This window comes from Xenopus laevis, chromosome 3L (assembly GCF_017654675.1).
Source record: "Xenopus laevis strain J_2021 chromosome 3L, Xenopus_laevis_v10.1, whole genome shotgun sequence".
Lineage (NCBI taxonomy): Eukaryota > Metazoa > Chordata > Amphibia > Anura > Pipidae > Xenopus > Xenopus laevis.
Window position 1 is genome coordinate 47,374,108 of NC_054375.1, and position 22,076 is coordinate 47,396,183.

The 22,076-nt window shown below is 38.2% G+C and overlaps 1 protein-coding gene across 2 annotated transcripts in view; it reads left to right on the forward strand.

Moving 5' to 3' along the window:
* sh3rf2.L (SH3 domain containing ring finger 2 L homeolog) overlaps positions 1 to 13,087 on the forward strand; it is a 76,137-nt gene extending 63,050 nt beyond the window's left edge. The window contains exons 8-10 of one of the 2 annotated variants that reach the window (XM_041586193.1): positions 1,326 to 1,546; positions 9,603 to 9,952; positions 12,128 to 13,087. In XM_041586193.1, coding sequence (XP_041442127.1) covers positions 1,326 to 1,546; positions 9,603 to 9,952; positions 12,128 to 12,466 — 910 coding nt within the window. In that variant the 3' untranslated portion in view covers positions 12,467 to 13,087. The remainder of the gene's footprint in view (positions 1 to 1,325; positions 1,547 to 9,602; positions 9,953 to 12,127) is intronic. The other variant, XM_018252142.2, reaches the window with a different exon arrangement.
* Positions 13,088 to 22,076: the final 8,989 nt, after the last annotated feature.

Below are 22,076 nucleotides of genomic sequence, written 5' to 3' on the forward strand. Positions count from 1 at the left end.
ATGCATAGAGCTATATTCACTTAATTAAAATGCATAAATATACCTCTAACTGGCCAGAGGGATTAGCTGTGTGGTCTGGGTATTGGCCTTTAGTCTGGCTGATCCTTCTCCAATAAGGTAAAGAGTATGTTTAAAACTTATTGTAGCAGAAACTTTTCATGTTTCTTGGGCTGAGGTGAAGTTGTGACTTGTCTTCTTTAACTCATTGGTAAAAAAAGATATGGGACCTGTTATCCAGAATGCTCGGGACCTGGGGTTTTCTGGATCAGGGATTTGGATCTACGTACTTTAATCCTGCTAAAAAAAATACTTAAAGATTAATTAAACCTATTGGGATTGTTCTGCCTCCAATAAGGATTAATTATATCTTAGTTTGGATCAAGTACAAGCTACTGTTTTATTATTACAGAGAAAAAGGAAATCATTTTTAAAAATCTGGATTATTTGATTAAAATGGAGTCTATGGGTGTTGGCCTTCCAGTAATTCGGAGATTTCTGGATAACGGGTCACCGGATAATGTATCCCATACCTTTACCGATAATATCAAGCAGCTAAGAGAATACAAAAGGTATTTGATGGAAACATATGTCCCGCATTGTAGCAGGGTCACTAGATAAATTAATTTGTGTAGGTGCTTAAGCCCATGAACCAAAGGAGGGCAGAGGTAGCCACATATTCAGTAACCAGGAAACGCTGCCATTTTGACTCTTCGCAATCCAATATTTGTAGATATATGAGGTGTCCTTTTAGAGGGGACAATAGCCATCAAAGCTCCATGTAAGAACGTGGCAGCTGTTTATTCCAGTAAAACACATGAAAACATGTGCTTGTCATAGTTCTGTATGATCTGCCATTTCATTATACAGGTATGGGATCCATTATCGGTAAACCCATAATCCAGAAAGCTCATAATAACGGCTGTCTCCCTTAGAATCCGCTTTATCCAAATAATTAGAATTTTTACAATTTCCTTTTTCTCTGTAATAATAAAACAGTAGCTTGTACTTTATCGAAACTAAGGTTTAATTTATCCTTATTAGAAGCAGAACCAGCCTGTTGGGTTTGTTTAATGTTCACATGATGTTCTAGTAGGCTTAAGGTATGAAGATCCAAATTACGGAAAGATCCGTTATCCGGAAAACCCCAGGTCCCAAGCATTTTGGATAACAGGTCCCCTACCTGTAACTTCTTTGTTGCCCAAGGCATTCTGGGATATATAGTATCAACAGGTTTATTCACAGAAACAACATTTCATAAATATATATATATTTTTCCCTAGTGCTGTTACTGTTAACAGATAACTGTGCTTTGTTCCGTTCTGTAGGAAATCACCCAACTACACGGATCCCAGAGTGTCAGTGAATAACACTAAATGGATTTCAAGCAGTGCCTCGGTTTCTTCGCAAGGCAGCATGTCAGAAAATGGATTCAGCCGCCCCGTCCGACCCTTTGTACCAACTGCTGTGGTTGAACCAATGAAACAGAACCTGCCTTCATCTTCAGCAGCGGTAACCCTCCGAAGGAACAGCAAGATCCTCAGAAAATGTACGTGACAGTTCTTATGCAGTAGATTGCTGTCTTAACCTGCAACAGTATATTTAGAAATGGTCATACTATTTAGAGAGTTTACATATTAATGTGTACAGAATATGCAGGTATGGGATCCGTTATCCGGAAACCTGTTATCCAGAAATTATGAGAAGGCTATGTCTCCATAGCCTCCAAATAATCAAAATTTTCAAACTGATTTCCTTTTTGTCTGTAATAATAAAACGCCACCTTGTACCTGATCCAAACTAAAATATAATGAATTCTTACTGGAAGCAAAACCAGCCTATTGGGTTTACTTGGGGAGTTATTCATCAAAAGGTCGAGTTTTTTTCCAAACAATTCTAGTTTTTCGGTCAAAACTCAGATATTAGCGTTAAAAAAATTGAATTGAGATTTATTTTTTATTATTATTACCCCCAAGCCAGAAATAGCTTGAATCAACAATACTCCAGCTAAAACCTGTCGAGGTCATGTACAGTAGAAGTCAATGGCAGAGGTCCCTTGAACCATTGAAGATAGCCTTCATGGTTTTTTGATGGGTTTCACTCGATTCATTTTCAGCAATTCAAGTTTTTTCCATGGAAAACTCAATTAATTTTAGTTGTCGAGTGTATAACCTCAAATTCACTGATTCGAGTTTTTTTTCCATTCAAGTTTTTTCTTAATTTAGAAAACATACCAGTTGTGACCTTTGATAAATAACCCGCTTAATGTTTAAATGATTTCCTAGTAGACTTAAGGGATGAAGATCCAATCTACGGAAAGATCCGTCACCCGGACAATCCCAGATCCTGAGCATTTTGGTTAAGAGGTCCCATACCTGTAGTACAACTCCTGTTGCCTTTATTCCTTTTCAGACTTTTTAAATAGAAATAAAGTCAATGTTAACAAGGTTTATGGATCAATCAGTAGTTATTTTTAACTTTTTTATGAACTAATGTGTCACAGTATTATTAAATAAAGGGCGGATATTCCAAAGCATGCTTATAGTTACACATTTTATAAGTAATCAGAATACAGAGAAAGCTCCTAAGGTTCCATTTAGTTGCACAGAAGTCTGACTCTTTCTGCACCCTGTGCATAAGTATTAACAATATTTATAGGCAACTGCACCATGAATTTATTTTGACACCGGTATCCCCATCAATCACCCCTCCACCCCTAATAAAATTAAGCTACAACCAGAGTAGCAATATGAAATGTAGTGAACAATTTGTCATGGGATTAGCACATGACTAATAACAGGCATAAATAAACATGCTGTTTATGTAGTATATAACTGCAATTATGTATATATTTATTTAAAAATGCCAGGAGGAGTTGCATCAAACCACAACTCCACTCTTAGTTGATCTAGCAACTGCATCCCAATTTATCTCTTTTCAGGAAATTGGATATGATCACATGGGATTCACTGAATGCCATTTTAAATGGGTGCTTTTGTTATTTTTGTTATAAAAATGAAAAATTATACAGTATAAAAATTATATCGTATAACCAAGTTGCACTAGATTACAGGATGGACTATTACATGTATACAGTATTTTCTACAATGTTCATTGCGTTAAAATGCTTCAAATGCATTGGTGACAAACGAGTACCTGCTTTACATTTGAAGGGGCTTGAACCAAACTGAAGCCAAATGGATCATTCAGCCATTTGAAATTCACAGATTTAGCAGGGATTTATTACTGAGCTATTACAATGGGCATTGTTCATACAAAATGTAAGGGTTGATTTATCATCAATATACTCACAAGGTTAGTCACTGGCACAGTTAATCTTCTGGTGCATGTCTAAACCATGTCCCCATACACTGGTCTTATCTCAAGGTAATCCTGAAGATAGAACTCTAATATATCAAGTTTGATAAATAGCATTATAGGCTGGAAAAAGTGCTTCTCTCAGCCTTATTTGTGTAATAAAGGCATTTTAGCATATACCAGAGTGCTACCTTCTGATTATTTTATCATCCAGATGGCAGACTCTTACAAGGGGGGTCATTGGCATCTCCCTTTCAAGATTAATTAAAGTGGACCTGTCACCCAATAATCTGTACAATAAAAGTCCTTTTCAAATTAAACATGAAATCCAATTTCTATTTTTTATTAAAGCATAGCTGTTGTAAGCTCATTTAAAAATCTCAGCTGTCAATCAAATATTGTTTGCCCCTCCTTTATGCCTTAGACATAGAGGCGGGGCAGACAATTACTTTCACTTTCCATTCAGCACTTCTTAGATGTCACTGCTCTCCCCACATTCCCCCAGTTCTCTTTAATTGTGTAGCCAGTGTATGGGGGATGGACATCAGGTCCCCTATTCTGGTGCACAAACAAGATTCTGAGATGATGCAAGGCTTGTCTTAATAACAGTGTCCACAAAATGGCTGCTGCCTGCTTGCTGTAATTATGAATTCCCAGACTGAAGGAAACAAGATTCAAATAATTTATATAGTGTAATTAAAGTTCATTTAGCTAGAATAATGTAATAAAATAGGTTTTTGAATATTTTTTTGGGTGATGGGTCCCCTTTAAGGAAAATAAGTCTATTATTCTACCTTACTAATACATACAGTTTATGGACTATATGTGCATGCAAGTATACACTAAGGGGCAGATATATCAAAGGTCAAAGTGAAAATTCTAATTAAAATAATTTTTGTGTACTTCGACTAGTTAATAGTCCAAATTCGATTCGAATTTGAAAAAAATTAGAAAATGTAAATATAAAAATGTATCATGTACTGTCTCTTTAAAACTTCGTCTTCGACCAATTCGACATCTAAAACCTGCGAATTGCTGTTTTAGCCTATGGGGGACTTCTTAGAACCTATTAGGAGTCAATTGGTGGACTTTGAAAAATTGAAGTTTTTTTGGGGGGAAAAACTTTGATTTGTACAATTCGAATGCGCTATTACTTCAATTCACACGATTCTAATTTGATATGGACCTGTTCGATCGGAAACAGACCTATTCGATCGAAAACTGACCTATTCTGCCAAATAAAAAACTTTTTTTTTTTTAATAAATTTCGGTTTTGGTCGAATTTCAAAGTTTTTTAAATTTGAAATTCGACCCTTGATAAATCTGCCCCTAAGGACTATGAAATAAAATTTCTTTCTGTCCCTGTCGGCAAGGGGTGGTTCATCTTTCAGTATGTTATCGAATGGCTTATTCCAAACAACTTTTCAATTGGTCTTTATTTGTTCTATTTAGTTTTTGAATGATTTTTCTTCTGGCTCTTTCCAGCTTTCAAATGGGGGGTCGCTGATCTAAAAAGCCAAACGCTATAAGGCTACAAATGTATTATTATTGCTTCTATTTATTACTCATCTTCTAATGTAGGCCCTCTTCTTTTCATATTCCAGTATCTTATAACTCATGGTTGCTAGGGTAATTTGAACCCTAGCAACCAGAAATTGCTGAAATTGCAAACTGGAAATCTGCTAAATAAAAAGCTAAATAACTCAAAAACACAAATAATAAAAAATGAAAAGCAAATGCAAATTGTCTCAGAATATCATTGTCTACATCTTACTTAATTTAAAGGTGAACAACTCCTTTCTCCGTCATGTAGGATCAAGCTTTAATTTGCATATGTTTCTGAGACTTTCCCAGGTCTTTAATAGTTTTGGTCAAAAGTTAAGAAGTACCTTTTTAAGCATTTTAATGGCAGTGTCAGTTCAGGCAAAGCTTGTTTTGTAGAATATAATAAATGTTTAATTACTTTTACTGCCCAGATAAAACATTGACTATGCACAATTAAAGTGACACTAGAAGAAGTAACATGATCATTTAGACCAAACAATTTCCCTTTGTGCTAAATGACAGGGGTAATACATGACATGGTAAAAACAATGACGGAATTCGCAAAAGTCAATAATTTGGAATGAAGCGATAACGGGAGTAGAGATGTGTCTGATCAAAGGTTAAATCAGTGATCTGTTTAATTGCTAAGTAATATAAGAGCATCCCTTTGGCAGTGAGGTGTTACTTTCAAAACTGAAGCCATAGATTAATAAATTAAGCATATACAGGTATGGGATCAGTTATATGAAAACCCTTTATCCAGAAAGCTCCGAATTACAGGAAGGCCGTCTGCCATAGACTTCATTTTAATCAAATAATTCAAAAAATTATTTTCGTTTTCCCTGTAATAAGAAGACAGTACCTTGTACTTGATCCAAACTAAGATATAACGAATTATTATAAGGAGCAAAACAACTCTTTGGGGTTTAATTAATGTTTTCGTAGACTTACAGTATGGTGATCCAAGGTATGGAAAGATCATTTATCCGGAAAACCCTAGGACCTGAGCGTCCCATACCTGTACCATTATTCATGATATAAGTTCTATGGTAGATGCTGTGTTAATTAAGAAATAAAGTACTATAGGACCTCTCACAAATATGCTGATATACTGGGAAAAGTAACCAATGGTAAAATGCTTTTATGAACATATTCAAGTGTCACTGCTTTACACTGCCTGCCATTAAAGTGAATGGCAACCCCCTGTCACCAGCTGCTGAAAGCTTGAGCAGTGACAGACATTTCCACCTGCGGAGTAAATGTCATGGGCTTTATCATAATGGAACTGAAAGCTTAATAAGAGCAAGCAGAAAAGGTGGGGTTTCAGCACATTCCTTCTTTTCATAACTAGAATTCACTGAATTATTTCCATCTATACTTAAAGCATTATAGCCAGAGACGAACCAATCAGAGCTTTAGACTGTAATTGCACAATTAGCGCTGTATTAATTCTTCGCCTACGATTTACTCAGCCAGCACACCTGCCAAATATAATAGGATACAGTGTATATATATATATATATATATATATATATATATATATATATATATATATATATATATCTGAAATACACTCCTGTATACCTATGTACTGTATATTTTTTGTTTTTGTGCTCATTGGGGGTCATTTATATGCCACAAGTGCAGTTGTTTTACCTGCTGTCAGTTGCATGTCAAACCCCATTCATCAAAGGGGTGGTTCACCTTTCAGTTAACCTTTAGTATGTTATAATCCTAAGCAACTTTTCAGTTGGTCTTCATTTTTCCTTTTTTTTATCATTTTTGAATTATTTGCCTTCTTCTTCTGACCATTTTCACTGACCCCATCTAACAAACAATTGCTCTTTAAGGCTACAAATTTATTGTTATTGCTACTTTTTATTTGTATTGTATTTGCTACTTTTTATTACTCATCTTTCTATTCAGGCCTCTCCCATTCACATCCCAGTCTCTTATTCAAATCAGTGTGTGGTTGCTATGGTAATATGAACCCTAACAATCTGGTTGCTAAAACTGCAAACTGGAGAGCTGCTGAATAAAATGCAAAATGACTCAAAAACCACAATTAATAAAAAATGAAAACCAATTGCAAATTGTCTCAGAATATCACTCTCGACATCATACTAAAAGTTAATTTAAAGGGGTAGCTGCATCAAAATGTACTCCTTGCACTTTTACTTGCACATTGCACCGCTCAGTCCTTCCTAGACTTGCATTTCAAATTGTGCACAGTTGAATCTATTGACACGGGGGAACTCTGAAGCTACTGTCACCTCTGGACGCAGGCTCCTAGGTTCCCACAGCAACATGCATTAATGGGCTCAGCACACTTGCAACTAAAGAATAGGGTGTATGTATGCATCACTTGCATGCATGCCAAACTCAACTGTAATTGTGTTCAATTTTTGATGAAATACATTGGCCAAATTGGGCAGACACAACACCCCCTTGCAAGCTCAACAATGGAACATATTTGTCCAGTGTTTATAAATAAGCCCCACCAATTTAGCTCTACACCTTGGCAAGCAGCACTACAACAAATATGACAGGTCAGATTTTAGCTTTTTTTTTTACCATTTTTTATTATACAAGGGGGTACTGTTTTTGTTTGTTTATACTATTCCTCAACTCAGCATTTTTGTCCTGCTGCAACACATGCTGTGAGTCACTGTCAGGCTTCTCGTGCTCTAACAGGCTGATTCAGCAATTTGCTGTGCCCGGCTTGCCAAGCAGAATGGTTGAGTTGTTTTTATAGCTGAAAAACTAAAAGGAAAAAAATAAAGCCTATTAAAAAAAGGGCTTATTAAATATCCATTTATTTTGTGTAAAGCAATGGAAGAAATGAATGGTAGACTGAGTTAGACATCGCTCAGGATAATGTCTTATTATTGGTGTCCCATAAAGGAACATATGATGATCTAGCAGGTTTTACATCATATGGGATATATGAAGGGTTATTTCCCTGAGGCATTAAATGTATAGATGTGGCGAATGGCATTGCTGTAATAGAGAATATTGGCACTGTTACCTGTCATCTGTGATGTCATAGTAACGAGACAATTATATTACAGTACAGCAATGGTAAAAAAAATCTTGTGCATAGTATTTGTATTTGTTCTGTACTAAAGACAGAAGGAATGTATTCCTAGGCAATATGTTTGCCCAGCTCATTCGTCAACACACAGTGTGCAAAGTGCAAAACAAGGCTGAAATGGGACATGTTTTTGCACTTTGCAAACTGTTTACAAACAAAAATAGAATTTTGGCATATTTTCACCTAAACTGGTAATTTGCTGCAACATCAATTTACTAAAAATTGAGTTTGGCAAATTATCTTCACGTTTTTAGTGAATATTTGCATCTTTCAGGCCAAGTGATATTTCTCCAGTAAATTTTCTAATTTACTAAGAGCACAAGAATGAATTTTGCTGCCAGAAGAAATTTCTCCAGGGTCAGGCTGGCAGACTGCCATTATAAATACAGAGCAGTCAATTTGCCCTACTACAATTTTATATGGGAAAATACAATGACGAATTTTCACAAACAATATATATAATTTGGCACATCTCTCTGGCAAAAGCGTGCTTACAATTTTTTAAGAAATATGAGATGTGTTCAAATACTTCTGGTGCATTAAGGCGAACTTTGGTGAAGTTAGACAACGTGAAAATTCGCATATTTGTAAATATGCCCCAGTGTAAGGAATATTCTTTGTACAATGTCATGATGCTATATGAAGTGTATATACAGTATATTTCTACTGAATTTATATATGAAACCTGTACTCAATAATAATGTCATTCTATAACATTCTTAGGTTTTTTACATTGTTTATGCCTACATGTGGAGGCCTATTTATTAGGGATGCACCGAATCCACTATTTTGGATTCGGCCGAACCCATGAATCCTTCATGAAGGATTCGTCCGAATACCGAACCAAATCCGAAACCTAATTTGCATATGCAAATTAGGGGTGGGAAAGGGAAAACATTTTTTACTTCCTTGTTTTGTGACAAAAAGTCACGTGATTCCCTCCCCACCCCTAATTTGCATATGCAAATTAGGATTCGGTTCGGCCAGAGAGAAGAATTCGGCTGAATCCTGCTGAAAAAAGCCGAATCCAGGCCGAATCCTGAACCGAATCCTGGATTCGGTGCACCCCTACTATTTAACAACAGTTTCAGTTTTGTGGTTTTAGTGGTTTTTGAAACCACGACAAGCTCTAAAACTACGAATGTCATGAAAATCCAGAATTTTGAGAGATTTGATTGTTAGTAAATGACCCCCATACACTTTAAAGCCTTTTTAATGGAAGGGTACCAAACCTATAATGTTTATCAAGGGCAGATTTTTCCTTGATGCCCAAATAAATCTAAAACCCAGCAATGGAGTTCCCCTTTTAAGTCAATGTCGCATGGGATATTGATTGCCATCAACGGGAAGGAGATATCAATAGGAGGCTCCTGATCCTGAATTATTGCCCAATAAGCATTGGATGGCCTCCAGAAAGCATCATATATACTCACTAAAAGAACTTGACAGAGCACTTGTCTTTTACAGAAGCACAGACACGTAACCGTAGCCATCCGCAGGTTGTAGTACTACAACTTCCAATAAGCATCATAGGAAGTTTTAGAGCAGTCTTATCACAAATTGGTTCTCCTTCTCTTTCAGAGAAAGTGTTGCTAACTAACACAACTGGAAGTGTTGCCTCATAATGAATCACTATATATTTTTACAGGTTCAACTCTTCAGAGGAATGCGCAGAGCAACTCTGCTCCCCTTCCCATGACTTCCGTTAACCGACCTTCTTCAGCCATCATTCAGTCTCAACCAATTCAGATATTTTATAATGCCTCCCAGTCTAATGTCGGCGCAAGTGCGGAGAACTGGACAAGACCGCAGTCAGCCTACGATGCAGTGCATTTTGGTGGCAGAACCAATGATTACAGGAGATATTCCACTGCCAGCTATGTGTTCATAGAAACAAATGAATCCTCTGCTAAAAGTGATCCAACAGTTAAATCCCCATCCAGCGGACCACCATCCATTCTAGTGAAACCAGACACACCCAAGAGCGCATCTGACAAGGTATGCTTTCTCCTTTACTGACATATTATCTATAATAATGCATAACTACATTCTACTTGTCAAGATTGGTTTAGGTCATGTTAGACTATACTGTTTACAGAGAAGTCAACCAAAAGTGCCTGACATACCCTATAAACTAATATCCACTGTGAATTAGAATAAGCTGCAAATTAAACTAGAAAATCATTTGTACGAAGGCAAAATCATTTCTCAAAGGTGCAGATTTATCTAAATGTTAGATCAGAGCTCACCACGGGAAAAACTCACCCACTTTCTATTCATTCCTATGGGGTTTTAGAAGCATATTTTATCAAATGGTGAACTCTTAACTTCACTTCTAAAAACCCATAGGAATGGATAGAAAGTACGTGAGTTTTTCTGTCTCACACTTTGATAAATCTGCCCCTGTTATCAAATACTAGGAAGCCCTATGCTAAAATCTTGCAGCAGGGCTGAATACCCACAAAGTGGTCAGTACTCATTCATGTCTCGACCATGCAGGAGACCTATGGGCACCCTTTTGTTACAGGAGGGAGAATTATAGGCAGCCATTTGGGGGAACAAAAAGAAAAAAGTTGATTTACTTAGTTTGGGGTAATCAGGTACAGGTTGGGAGCAGGTTTGGAAAAACAGACTCGTGCAGGTGGTAAGGATAGGGCCTCTTTGCGGCCTGCATCCTGTGCCGCTCCTTGACTTGCACGCCTGAAAGATGCACAATTCAGCGGACTGGTAGGGGGAAGTATATGGTTGCCACCTGTCCAGTTTTCAACAGGTAAATTTGGGTTTTTACCCAGGCTGCCCAGTTCAAAACTGCCTGTCTGGATTTCAGAAGGGTGAAGCCCAGACAGGACTCTTCAATAATGGATGCACAATGAGGCCAGTCATGGGCTGCCACATTATTTCCCTGTCCCCTGACATTACCAACCTACCCCTGATGTCACCAGTCTGCCCCTAAACATCATTGTTCCACCCCCAACATTTAGGGGCCGATTCACTAACTTCGAGTGAAGGATTCGAAGTAAAAAAACGTAGAATTTCTAAGTATTTTTTGGGCTACTTCGACCATCGAATGGGCTACTTCGACCTTCGACTAAGACTACGACTTCGAATCGAAGGATTCGAAGTAAAAATCGTTCGACTATTCGACCATTCGATAGTCGAAGTACTGTCTCTTTAATATAAACTTCGACCCCCTAGTTCGCCATCTAAAACCTACCGAAGTCAATGTTAGCCTATGGGGAAGGTCCCCATAGGCTTGGCTAACTTTTTTTGATCGAAGGATATTCCTTCGATCGTTGGATTAAAATCCTTCGAATCGTTCGATTCGAAGGATTTAATCGTTCGATCGAAGGAATAATCCTTTGATCGTTTGATCGTACTATCTGCGCTAAATCCTTCGTCTTCGATATTCGAAGTCGAAGGATTTTAGTTCCTAGTCGAATATCGAGGGTTAATTAACCCTCGATATTCGACCCTTAGTGAATCAGCCCCTTACCCTCTTCACACTCTGAATGGTCCACTGTTCAACAACCCTACTATTGGTCGCTAAAGCAAAAATTGTTCCCAATGCCAATAAATGTTTGCAAACAACACTTTGTGACCACTTTGCCCCTCCCGCGACAGTAGGATAGTGATTGCGAATTTTATAGTTTGTGATAGTACACAGTGTATGTTATAAAACTCCTTTAAAGGTTCACAGTACCCAAGTAAGATTGGCAATGCAATAAAAGCCTAACGAAGTATATTTCATTGCGACATGCAAATTTTTATTAGAAAATTCTTTGTGAATTTTATTAGATTTCCCCCAAAAACCCTTAATGAATACAGAACTGATATATATGCAATCAGTGCTGTACACGTGGGGGGGGGGGTTGTGAAAGGTCCCTGGGCTCCGACCTGTAGCACAGAGACCTGAGACAGTGCAGAAATATCAGAAAGCCAAAACCCTTATTTTTATAATACATCTCTGAACTTCTCATGGCATGCACCATTTTCTATAATTCTCAGTACTTGTATTAGTTCGCTATCTGTCCCTACAGCAAGTATCTCCATGAAATTATATTTAGAAAGACAGCATGACCCACACCCATTGATATAATATATATATATATATTTTTTTTATATATATTTTATATGACATAAAAAAATATAATGGATCAAACCTATTGTTTTCAGCAGGTGAAGACAGTGAGGTTCATGAATTTTAGTCCTCCTCCATTAAAGCGCCAGGGCTCTCAGATACAATACAGTGGCAGGAATGAGCAGCTAATAACAGAGGCACCAAAGGCGGAAGTAACGGCGGCTTCTGAGACCAACTCGAATCAGCAGCCACGAGCCAACCCCATGCTGATAAAGCCAACGGAAAACCGAAGAATGTACAGACTAAAAAGTTCCAGCAGCGACATTGTTGTCCCTAAATCCCCAGCAATTTCTGTTGCCAGCAAAAGGGCGTCCAGTGGAAGCATGAAAAGATGGAGTGCTGCCTATTACCCGCAAGATATTCTCTCCTCCTAAATTTACTTTATGGAACTTGAGATTTAGAATACTATCTTCAGTCCTGCTTTTTATTTAGTGGGGTTTTTTTTTTTTGGACTTGGTAAATTATATTTTGTGTCAGAGTTCCAGTGTATCTTTTTCATCAATTCATCTTGTCGTTCTGGACAGACTTACTATGTCGAGCAAAGGATCACTGGCAGGTTCAGTAATAAATGTCTTTTCTTCACCTCATCCTTATTACCCAGCCAGTTTTATGGCACATTTTCTGGCATTCCTTTTTTTTTTCTTTTGCAACACAGAAAATCACATCATTTTTTTGTCCAAAATATCGGCTGGATGATTTTTCTCCCCTGCAAATAAGGTCACTTACTCATCAAGGTGAAAGGAAAAGTCACGGTTTGACGGGACGTATAGAGACATGGAGGGACTAGATAGTCTTTCTTATTATAATGTAATGATATTACAGATATTTGCATTTGCTGATGCATGGACACACTTTTTCCATCTCCCTATATCATGCATAACTCATTTTCACCTATTATTGTACAGATTTTGATACTAATAAGTGGGCATTGTTACTTTTTTTCTAGACAAAATTATCATCCATTTTTTTATAAATCTCCAAGATATTGTACAACGCTTTACAGAGAAAATCATCATTTCCATCAGTTTCTGGCCTAGTGAAGTTTACAGTCTAATTCCTCCATCTCTTTCACACTAGCATGCACAATAGGGGGCTGAATTATTAACTTTATAGATTGCATTTTCCCCCCGGTTTCTCATACCTGCAGGTTTTTTTTGTATTCTTTTGAAAAATATAGATTTACCAAAAAAAGGCTATAAAAAAAAAACCATTGTGATTTTATTTGCCACCGGTTTTGACAAAATTCAATCATGCCCCATGTCAGTGATTCTTAAATTTTGGGGTAGCTGCCCCAAAACCATCTTTGGAACTTTGGATACTAGTTTTCCAGCTCAGGAAATTGTTATCCTAGTTTCTACAGCACACATAAAGAAAGCACAGGATAGTAACCAGGTCCGTATATATATATATGGGTTAATCCAGTGAGCACCATGAGAGATCCACTTCCATCTTCCTCTTCCTTCAAAGGCATGCGCAGTTGAACGAAATAGTTGACTTTTTATTTAAAGTTCGGCTATTCGCTCTACTGCGCATGCGCAGCGCGCGAAGAAAGAGGAGGACGGAAAAAGATTGCTCCGTGGTGATCACTGGTATAACCCCGGGCCGGTGCCGTTTTCTGCTGATAGGAGCAGGGGTATCAGATAAGTCAATACAATCACTTGGGGGTGGCTAACATTTGCCTTTCCTTTTCCTTTAAATGGCTTAAATTGAACCAAGATCCCCAGTGGTGAAATGCAGTAATACTAACCTTACTATCATATCTAGGACTATAATTCTCACACTTACATGCTAACAAATTCTACACAGAACCACTGTTTTGGGACCCCTATGGAGTATAAGCCCCACAGCCTTAGATCCTATGGATACTGTTTGCAGTGTATCTGTGCGCAGCATATTTGCAATTCCCCAAAACTGTAATGCTGAGAAAATGATATATAGGTTGTTGAGAGGTTTATTAAGCTTGTCCAGAACCGTACATAAGGTGACTCATTCGCCACACCCTTATTTTAGAGATTCTTTTTTTTTACGAGCCTAAATTTTATTTAGCCCATTAATCCTGACATAAAACTGCTCCCTGCCGTGTCATTATTCCTGGGTCACATCCCACTGAAACCTAATGAAATTGAAAACTACAATGTAATAGCAAGACACATAAGGCTGATATACAAGTGCTTTCCACAGGCATAGAGGGATAACTGTAAATAGATCATTCTATAGCATTTCCCATCCTCCACCCTCTACTAGGAACCTGGGAAGAATATTCTGACTTTTTATTTCCTACAGAGAAAATAGTCATTTTTCTGCAGAAATATAGACCAGTCACAATTTGTATACTGAGTACTAGAAACTTTCTAAATACAATAATTTAAATATTCTGCATAGTTTCTGAAATAATCAAGTTCATCTTTACTATCCCTCTCTCAGCATCTGTTTCTCTTCATTCTGTCTTCATGCAGCAGTTGGGTGTCAGATAGTCATTGACAGTTAGGGGCACATTTACTAAACTCGAGTGCAGGATTCAAATGAAAAAAAACTTTTAATTTTGGTGTTTTTTTTGGGTACTTCGACCATCGAACGATTTGAACAAAAAAACGTTTGACTATTCGACCATTCGATAGTCAAAGTACTGTCCCTTTAAAAAATACTTCGACTACATACTTCGGCAGTTTAAACATACCGAGGTACAATGTTAGCCTATGGAGACCTTCCCCAGCACTTTCCTAACCTTATTTTGATCGAAGAAAAATCCTTCCACCTATCGCTTAAAATCGTTCGAATCGTTCGATTCAAAGGATTTTATTGTTCGATCGAACAATTTTTACTTCGATCAATCGATCGAAGGATTTGTGCTAAATCCTTCGAATTCGATATTCGAATTCAAAGGATTTATTAACCCTCGATATTCGACCCTTGATAAATGTGCCCCTTAGATCCAATATATCTTATAGGGGGGCTTCCTTTTCTAGCAGATGTATTAGTGCTCACTCAAATAAATGATTCCTTTTGCACAAATTCTGCATGTAGAGAGACATGATGTCTGGTGATTTGAATACATCTTCTAGGCAAAATGAGCTCCCCTATAAGATATATTGGATCTAATGGTCAATGACTGAAAGCCCAACTGCTGAATGAAGACAGAATAAAGAGAAACAGATGATGAGAGAGGAATAGTGAAGATGAACTTAATTATTTCAGAAATTGTACAGAATGTTTAATTGATTATATTTAGAAAACATTTTATTTCAGTATGATGAAGCTTATATTAAATTTTCATTTTCGCAATAGTTCCCCTTTAAAGGAGAAGGAAAGGCTTGGTGCACTTGGGGGTGCCAAATGTTAGGTACCCCCAAGTGATTATATTGACATACCTGAAACCCCGGGCAGAAAATTGCACCGGTCGGTGGTTATACCAGTGAGCACCACGGAGCAATCTTCTTACGTCCTCCTCCTTCATCGTGTGGCTGCGCAGTAGAACGAAAGGCCGAACTTTAGCTAAAAAGTCGGCTATTTCATTCAACTGCGCATGCATTTGCCCCCAGAAATTTGAAGAAAGAAGAAGGCGGAAGTGGATTGCTCTGTGGTGCTCACTGCTATAACCTTGGGCCAGTGCAGTTTTCTGCCGATAGGAGCACCGGCACAGGGTTTCAGGTAAGTCAATACAATCAATTGGAGGTGCCTAACATTTGGCACCCCCAAGTGCTGCAAGCCTTTCCTTCTTCTTTAAGTATTTGCATTACTCTAAAACTGTAGAACCATGTAGAACATTTTAGAGGTTTTCCAAAAGTACTCAGCCCTGTTCAAAGAGTGAATAGAAAATAGTAACACTTGTTAAAGGCATCAGGAAGATGGAAATAGAAATCACTTAATGGAAAACATATATAGTTGAGTAGAGCTATGAGCATGCATGTGAATACAAACTGCATCAAAAGGATTGAGGTCCCTAGTATGGGAGATTACCTTCTAGACCTGAGATTCTTAAACTTGGAGGCCAGCAGGGGCGTAACTTTATAGGAAGCAAACCCTGCGGCTGCAGGTGTTGCCTAGGAGTGTAGGGGGCCACGTAAGATCATAATTAATGAGCCATTTATTTTCAACATTTTTTTATCTTCAGTTTTAGAACTACAAGATGAATATCACAGTAAGAAATATGCATTATTATTTCTGGCAATCCATTTGAAAAGAAATTTCAATATGTCTTAGTAGAATAGGTCAACTTACTGTGGGGCCATAATTTGAATCTTGCCCAGTAGTACACCACTGAAAGCCACCCTGACTTGCAAGATTTGGGTGGGTTCCTTGAATTTCAGAGAGCCTTTAAAAGGTGCTATACTTACCTTCTATGAAATGTCTCCTGGCTTACAAATGCTAGGTTCTAAAGGACTTTTTTTTTTTTTTTTTTGCATGAAGATAAAATTAATTGCATTGTTTTGGCCAGGCCCAGATTTATGGTGAGGCCACATAGGCCTTCATCACACAAACAAGGAAGTCAAAAATGTTTTAACTATGGAAGACTCTGCTCTGGGGAAGCAGTGAGACAGAGGGGGTCCAGTGTTGACTAATTAGTTGACTTATTAATATATGTTTAGAAAAAAATTGCCATGCTTGCAAAGTTGGGGTCCCAGCAACATCTAGTTTTCTTCCCACGGATAGGGGTCCCAAATTAGTGGAAGGAAGCTCAGTTAAAGAGCCGCTTTGAAAGTTGAGGGTGAATCCCTATAAACTGCCTAGGATTTCTCCTATAAGAGAGTCATTGTTTCTTCCATGTGTTCATACATTTATACCATTGTTACAAGCTATAAGGGGCTGCCTGAACCCAAAGAAAAGCTAGGACATCTCTGCCTTATATATATATATATATATATATATATATATATATATATAGTAAATAATGTTGTATTGTTTGCCTTTGTCAGGAATATTTTTAAATGCTTCTTTTAATGCCTGCATAACCTGGTGATGGAACATTTGCTTTCAATAAACTAAAATATAGGCGCTTTTTTTTCTAAAGCTGTGCATTTTTTCTAATAAACAGAAGTGCTGCATTGCTGCTGTTCATGAAATCAATCATCTTCAGTTTCTTTTATCTTAAAACTCTGAGGGCATGTTCAGACGAGGCATTGACTGTCCTTCACAACGCTGCGTTTCACTGTTTGTCCTAGAGAGAAAATCTGGGCTTATTTACTACATTGTGGCTGGGGTTAAAGTGTCAGTTGCTTTATCAGAGAGGGAAATAAAAATAGGGGCAGAACCATACAACTGTACACTTTGTATATACAGGTATAGGACCTGTTATCCAAAATGCTCAGGACATGGGGTTTTCCGGATAACAGATAAATTCATAGTTAAATCGGGTTGAAAAAAGAAAAAGTCCATCAAGGTCAACCCCTCCAAATGAAAACCCAGCATCCATACACACACCTCACATAAATTCTATATACCCCTATCTATACTAACTATAGAGCTTAGTATCACAATAGCCTTTGATATTATGTCTGTCCAAGAAATCATCCAAGCCACTCTTCTTTGCTTCTGTAGAAATACATCTAATGCACATTCTGACGCTCATTGCTTTCACCAATGGCCAGATGATATTATTATGCAAAAATGTATTCATTATATCCCAAACCCTACATACACAGAGTTGTGTGGTTCCTCCCATAAAAGGGGAAGCCTTTCTTCTCTTCTACAAAAGGGAAAAATCTATTGATCCACTAAGAAAGTGCCAGGAGCTTTTAGGAGTTACTGGAACTGCTTGATTATTCCTGGAAATTCCAAGGGATAAGCGAATATGCAGAATGTGTAGATCTACATAGGGTTACTAAAGTGTAAGATGTGTATAACTGAGATGTAATTAAAACACGATTTGTAAATATGTAAATAAATAAATAAACACACAGTGTGCATAGATTTCTTTTTATCAGTAACGTGTTCATAAATACTTATCCTCCCAGTTTATAGTACAGGTATAGGATTCCTTATCCGGAAACCCGATATCCAGAAAGCTCTGAATTACGGAATGGCTCCCATAGACTCCATTTTATCCAAATAATCCAAATTTTTACAAATGATTTCCTTTTTCTTTGTAAAACAGTACCTTGTACTTGATCCCAACTAAGATATAATTAATCCTTATTGGAAGCAAAACCAGCCTATTGGGTTTATTTAATGTTTAAATGAATTTCTAGTAGACTTAAGGCATGAAGAGCCAAATTGCGGAAAGATCCATTATCCGGAAAACCCCAGGTCCCGAGCATTCTGGATAACAGGTCCCATACCTGTAGTGTCTTCATTGTTTCCATTTATCACATGGCAGGCAAGGCAAAGTGGAGGTTTGTGTGAACTCACATATTGCACCAACAGGTCAGGCTTTGGCAGATGTTGCTGATCTACAAGAAAAAGATGTTGTTGATCCAAAAGGACCACCACCCTGAACAACCCACCAACACTGCAAGGTTGTCCCGGTTTGTGGTTCATACAACAGAAAGCCATCCATTTGCCCACAGTGCTGTACAGTAAGTCATTTGACATCATGAAACATTTTTGAGAAGAAGAAAGTCATTGGGGGTCATTTATTAACACTGGCCAAATTTACCTAAGGGCAGTAACCCATAGCAACCAATCAAATTGTTGCATTCATTTTTCTACCTTCTACAAATACAAATCTTACCAAGAATATATATATATATATATATATAATATCAAAACAGGGGGGTTGTGGGAGCACTCTAAAGGCTTTAAAGTATATATAAGTATAATAAATGCTATTGCATATGTACCCAAAACAGGGGTTATTTTGTTACAAAGTTATGATCATAAAATTGATAAGCCACCATACCACGTCAAGGTAAACCCCGAATGGCGGTCCCTAACTTGTTTTATATTTTATGTGCATTTTAGCATTACCTGTAATCAATGTCCGTTGAACGCTGTTTTTTCACTAAGGGCTAAATATATATATATACAGTACTTGAGAAAAGACCGCACTCACAGGACTTTCGCAAGAGAATAAGCCCCCATGGGCTGTGACATTTATTCCTCAACGTTTCGGCAAGTACACTCTAGCCGTCCTCAGGAGATATATATATATATATATAGGTATGGGATCCGTTCTCTGAAACCATTATCCAGAAAGCCCTGAGTTACGTAAAGTCTCCTATAGACTCCATTTTATCCAAATAATCCAAATTTTTAAAAGTTATTTCCTTTTTCTCTGTAATAATAAAACAGTACTTGGAACATGATCCCAACTAAGATATAATTAATCCTTATTGAAAGCAAAACCAGCCTATTTAATGTTCACATGATTTTCTAGTAGACTTAAGGTATGAAGATCCACATTACAGAAAGATCCATTATCCAGCCCCAGGTCCTGAGCATTCTGGATAACAGGTCCCATACCTGTACTGTATATGTATACATGCTATGTATTGCTCCAATAACCTTCAGATGAGTGAATTAAGTTATATAAAAAGAATTATTGGCTTGTATAGCAGTGACTGATTCACGGTTATGGTACAAACATAAAGCTTTTTAATCACTTTTCACTTGCATGTTGTATTTGTTCTGACAGAAATGTTACCATGGTAACCTGCCATATGGAAGCAGTCTCTGCCCAGCCGCTCTTACAAAGACACTGAGGGGTAGTTACAGCAAAGCGACAGGGAAGATATACAATATATTTTTATCAAATGCAGGAACTTTCACATCTTATATTCCCATTTAGTCTTTGTGTTGATTCAGAGGATGAAAAACTCCAGTTTGCCTTGGAATAGTCCGTGTTTCTGTCTCCAGAAGGACATTTGGACTGATCCGTGCCTGGTTTATTAAAAGAAAATTCCTGTATTTCTGTTTTTTTTAAATTTTATTATTTAACCAAAAACGGTATCCAGCACTCGGCAGTGCCTGCAATTCCTCTCTGGGCCTGCATTCCAAAGCCTTGCTGTTCATCCACTGAAAACACAGTTTTTTAAAAATGTATCAGAACAGTTCAGTTTTCTCATTGAAGAGCCAAGGGATTAATGGATGAGTGGTCATCAAAAATGGAACAGGCTGAATGCAGACCACCCAGTACCAACAGATCAAATAAATATGTTAGGGGTGCACCCAATCCACCGAATCCTTAATTGAATCTGATGCAAATTAGGAATTGAAAGAGAGCGAAAACGTGCATGGAAAAAAATGTGCAATTTCCTTAATTATGTGACATATATTCACTTGTTTTCAGCCTTGGACTGGGGGGTCATGGGCTCACCGGAGCTCCAGATTCAGGAGCCCCCCCTCAGCGCCTCTCCTCTGAGTACCTTGTTCTCCTCTTGCAGCACAATCAGGTTCAGGGCAGGAGGTCAGGGACAGGGAGCAGCACTCACAGTCTCTGCCAGGGAGTGGGTCAGGGTTGGTGGGGCCCACCACATTTCCCCCGTGTCCCACCACCCTAGTTCAGACTTGGTTCAGCCCATGCGGTTCAATTCACCTGAATCCTGCCGAAAAAGGCTCGGATTCACAGAATACAGAACCAAATCTTGGATTCAGTGCATCATTATATGTATTAGGGGGATACCATTCGCCGGCATTTCTATAATTAAAATCTGACCGGCCTCCCTCGTAGCAATGAATTCATTATCATACATCCGGCCACCCTTTTAGTGCCACCCAACGCAGAATCTATGGCACCTACATAAAAAGCGCACAGATTCTACATTTACGGGTTGATTTATCAAAGGTCGAAAGTTAGCATTTTTTTATACCTTGAATGAACTCACAACTCGAATGGTTTTTTATTTAAGAGAAAAAAACTTGAATGGAAAAAAACCGGTTCTGTGAGTTCGAGTTGCAAAACCCAAAAACTCTAATTGATGGAGTTTTCAGCACAAAAAAAAAACTCGAATCGTTCTAATCTTTAGAATTTTCAGGCAAAACCCTTCAAACGTGAAGAATATTAAAATCTTTAGGGCTCTTACACACGGGCGTTTTTTCCTGCGCTCCCCTGCATTGCGCTTTCTTCTGTTCAGCCACAGGTGAGCGCAGGAGTAGACGCACTCAATTATTGTGACGGGGGCTGGACTCACACAGACGCATGTAAGTGCCAAACGCAGGTGGGACGCAGCATGTTGCATTTCACCTGCGTTCGGCGCATACATGCGTCTGTCTGAGTCCAACCCCCGTCACAATAATTGAGTGCGTCTACTCCTGCGCTCCCCTGTGGTTGAATGTAAGAAAGCGCAACGCAGGGGAGTGCATGAAAAACCGCCCGTGTGTAAGAGCCCTAAAGATTTTTATATTCTTCATGTTTGAAGGGTTTTGCCTGAAGGGACCTCTGCCATTGACTTCTACATGACGTTGACAGGTTTTAGACGGTGTATTTTCAGATTCAAAATAATATAATAAATCTAATAAATAAAAAAATTTAGGTTTTTTTTAACCAGAAAATGTCTTGACCAAAAAAAAACAAAGTTTCTATGGAAAACAACTCAAACCTCAACAAACCTGCCTCTTAAGGTGGCCATACATGGAGAGATCCGCTCGTTTGGCGATGTCGCCAAACGAGCGGATCTCCCTCCGATATGCCCACCTTGAGGTGGGCAATATCGGGCTGATCCGATCGTGAACGGGTGGTCGGATCGCGGGACCGCATCAACGAACAGATGCGGCCGTGATTCGACGGTATTTTTAGTCCCATCCGATTGAGATCTAGCTGACTTTCGGCCAGATCTCGATCGGGGAAGCCCGTCGGGGGCCCCCATACACAGGCCAATAAGCTGCCGACTCGGTCTCGGACCTTTAGGGTTTATCTGCGCTTTCTATTTTATTATTGGCTTTGTTCACAAGAAGGGTATTACCTGTTACCATATCTAGTATCGGTAAATCTAAAAACAAGTGGACTTGCTGAGTAATCATTGAAGATGATCACTACTCATCCGAGCAGCTTCTTCAGTTCAACTTCTGGCAGCATTCCACCCCATGTGTGCAGTAACAGGCAGACGCCCT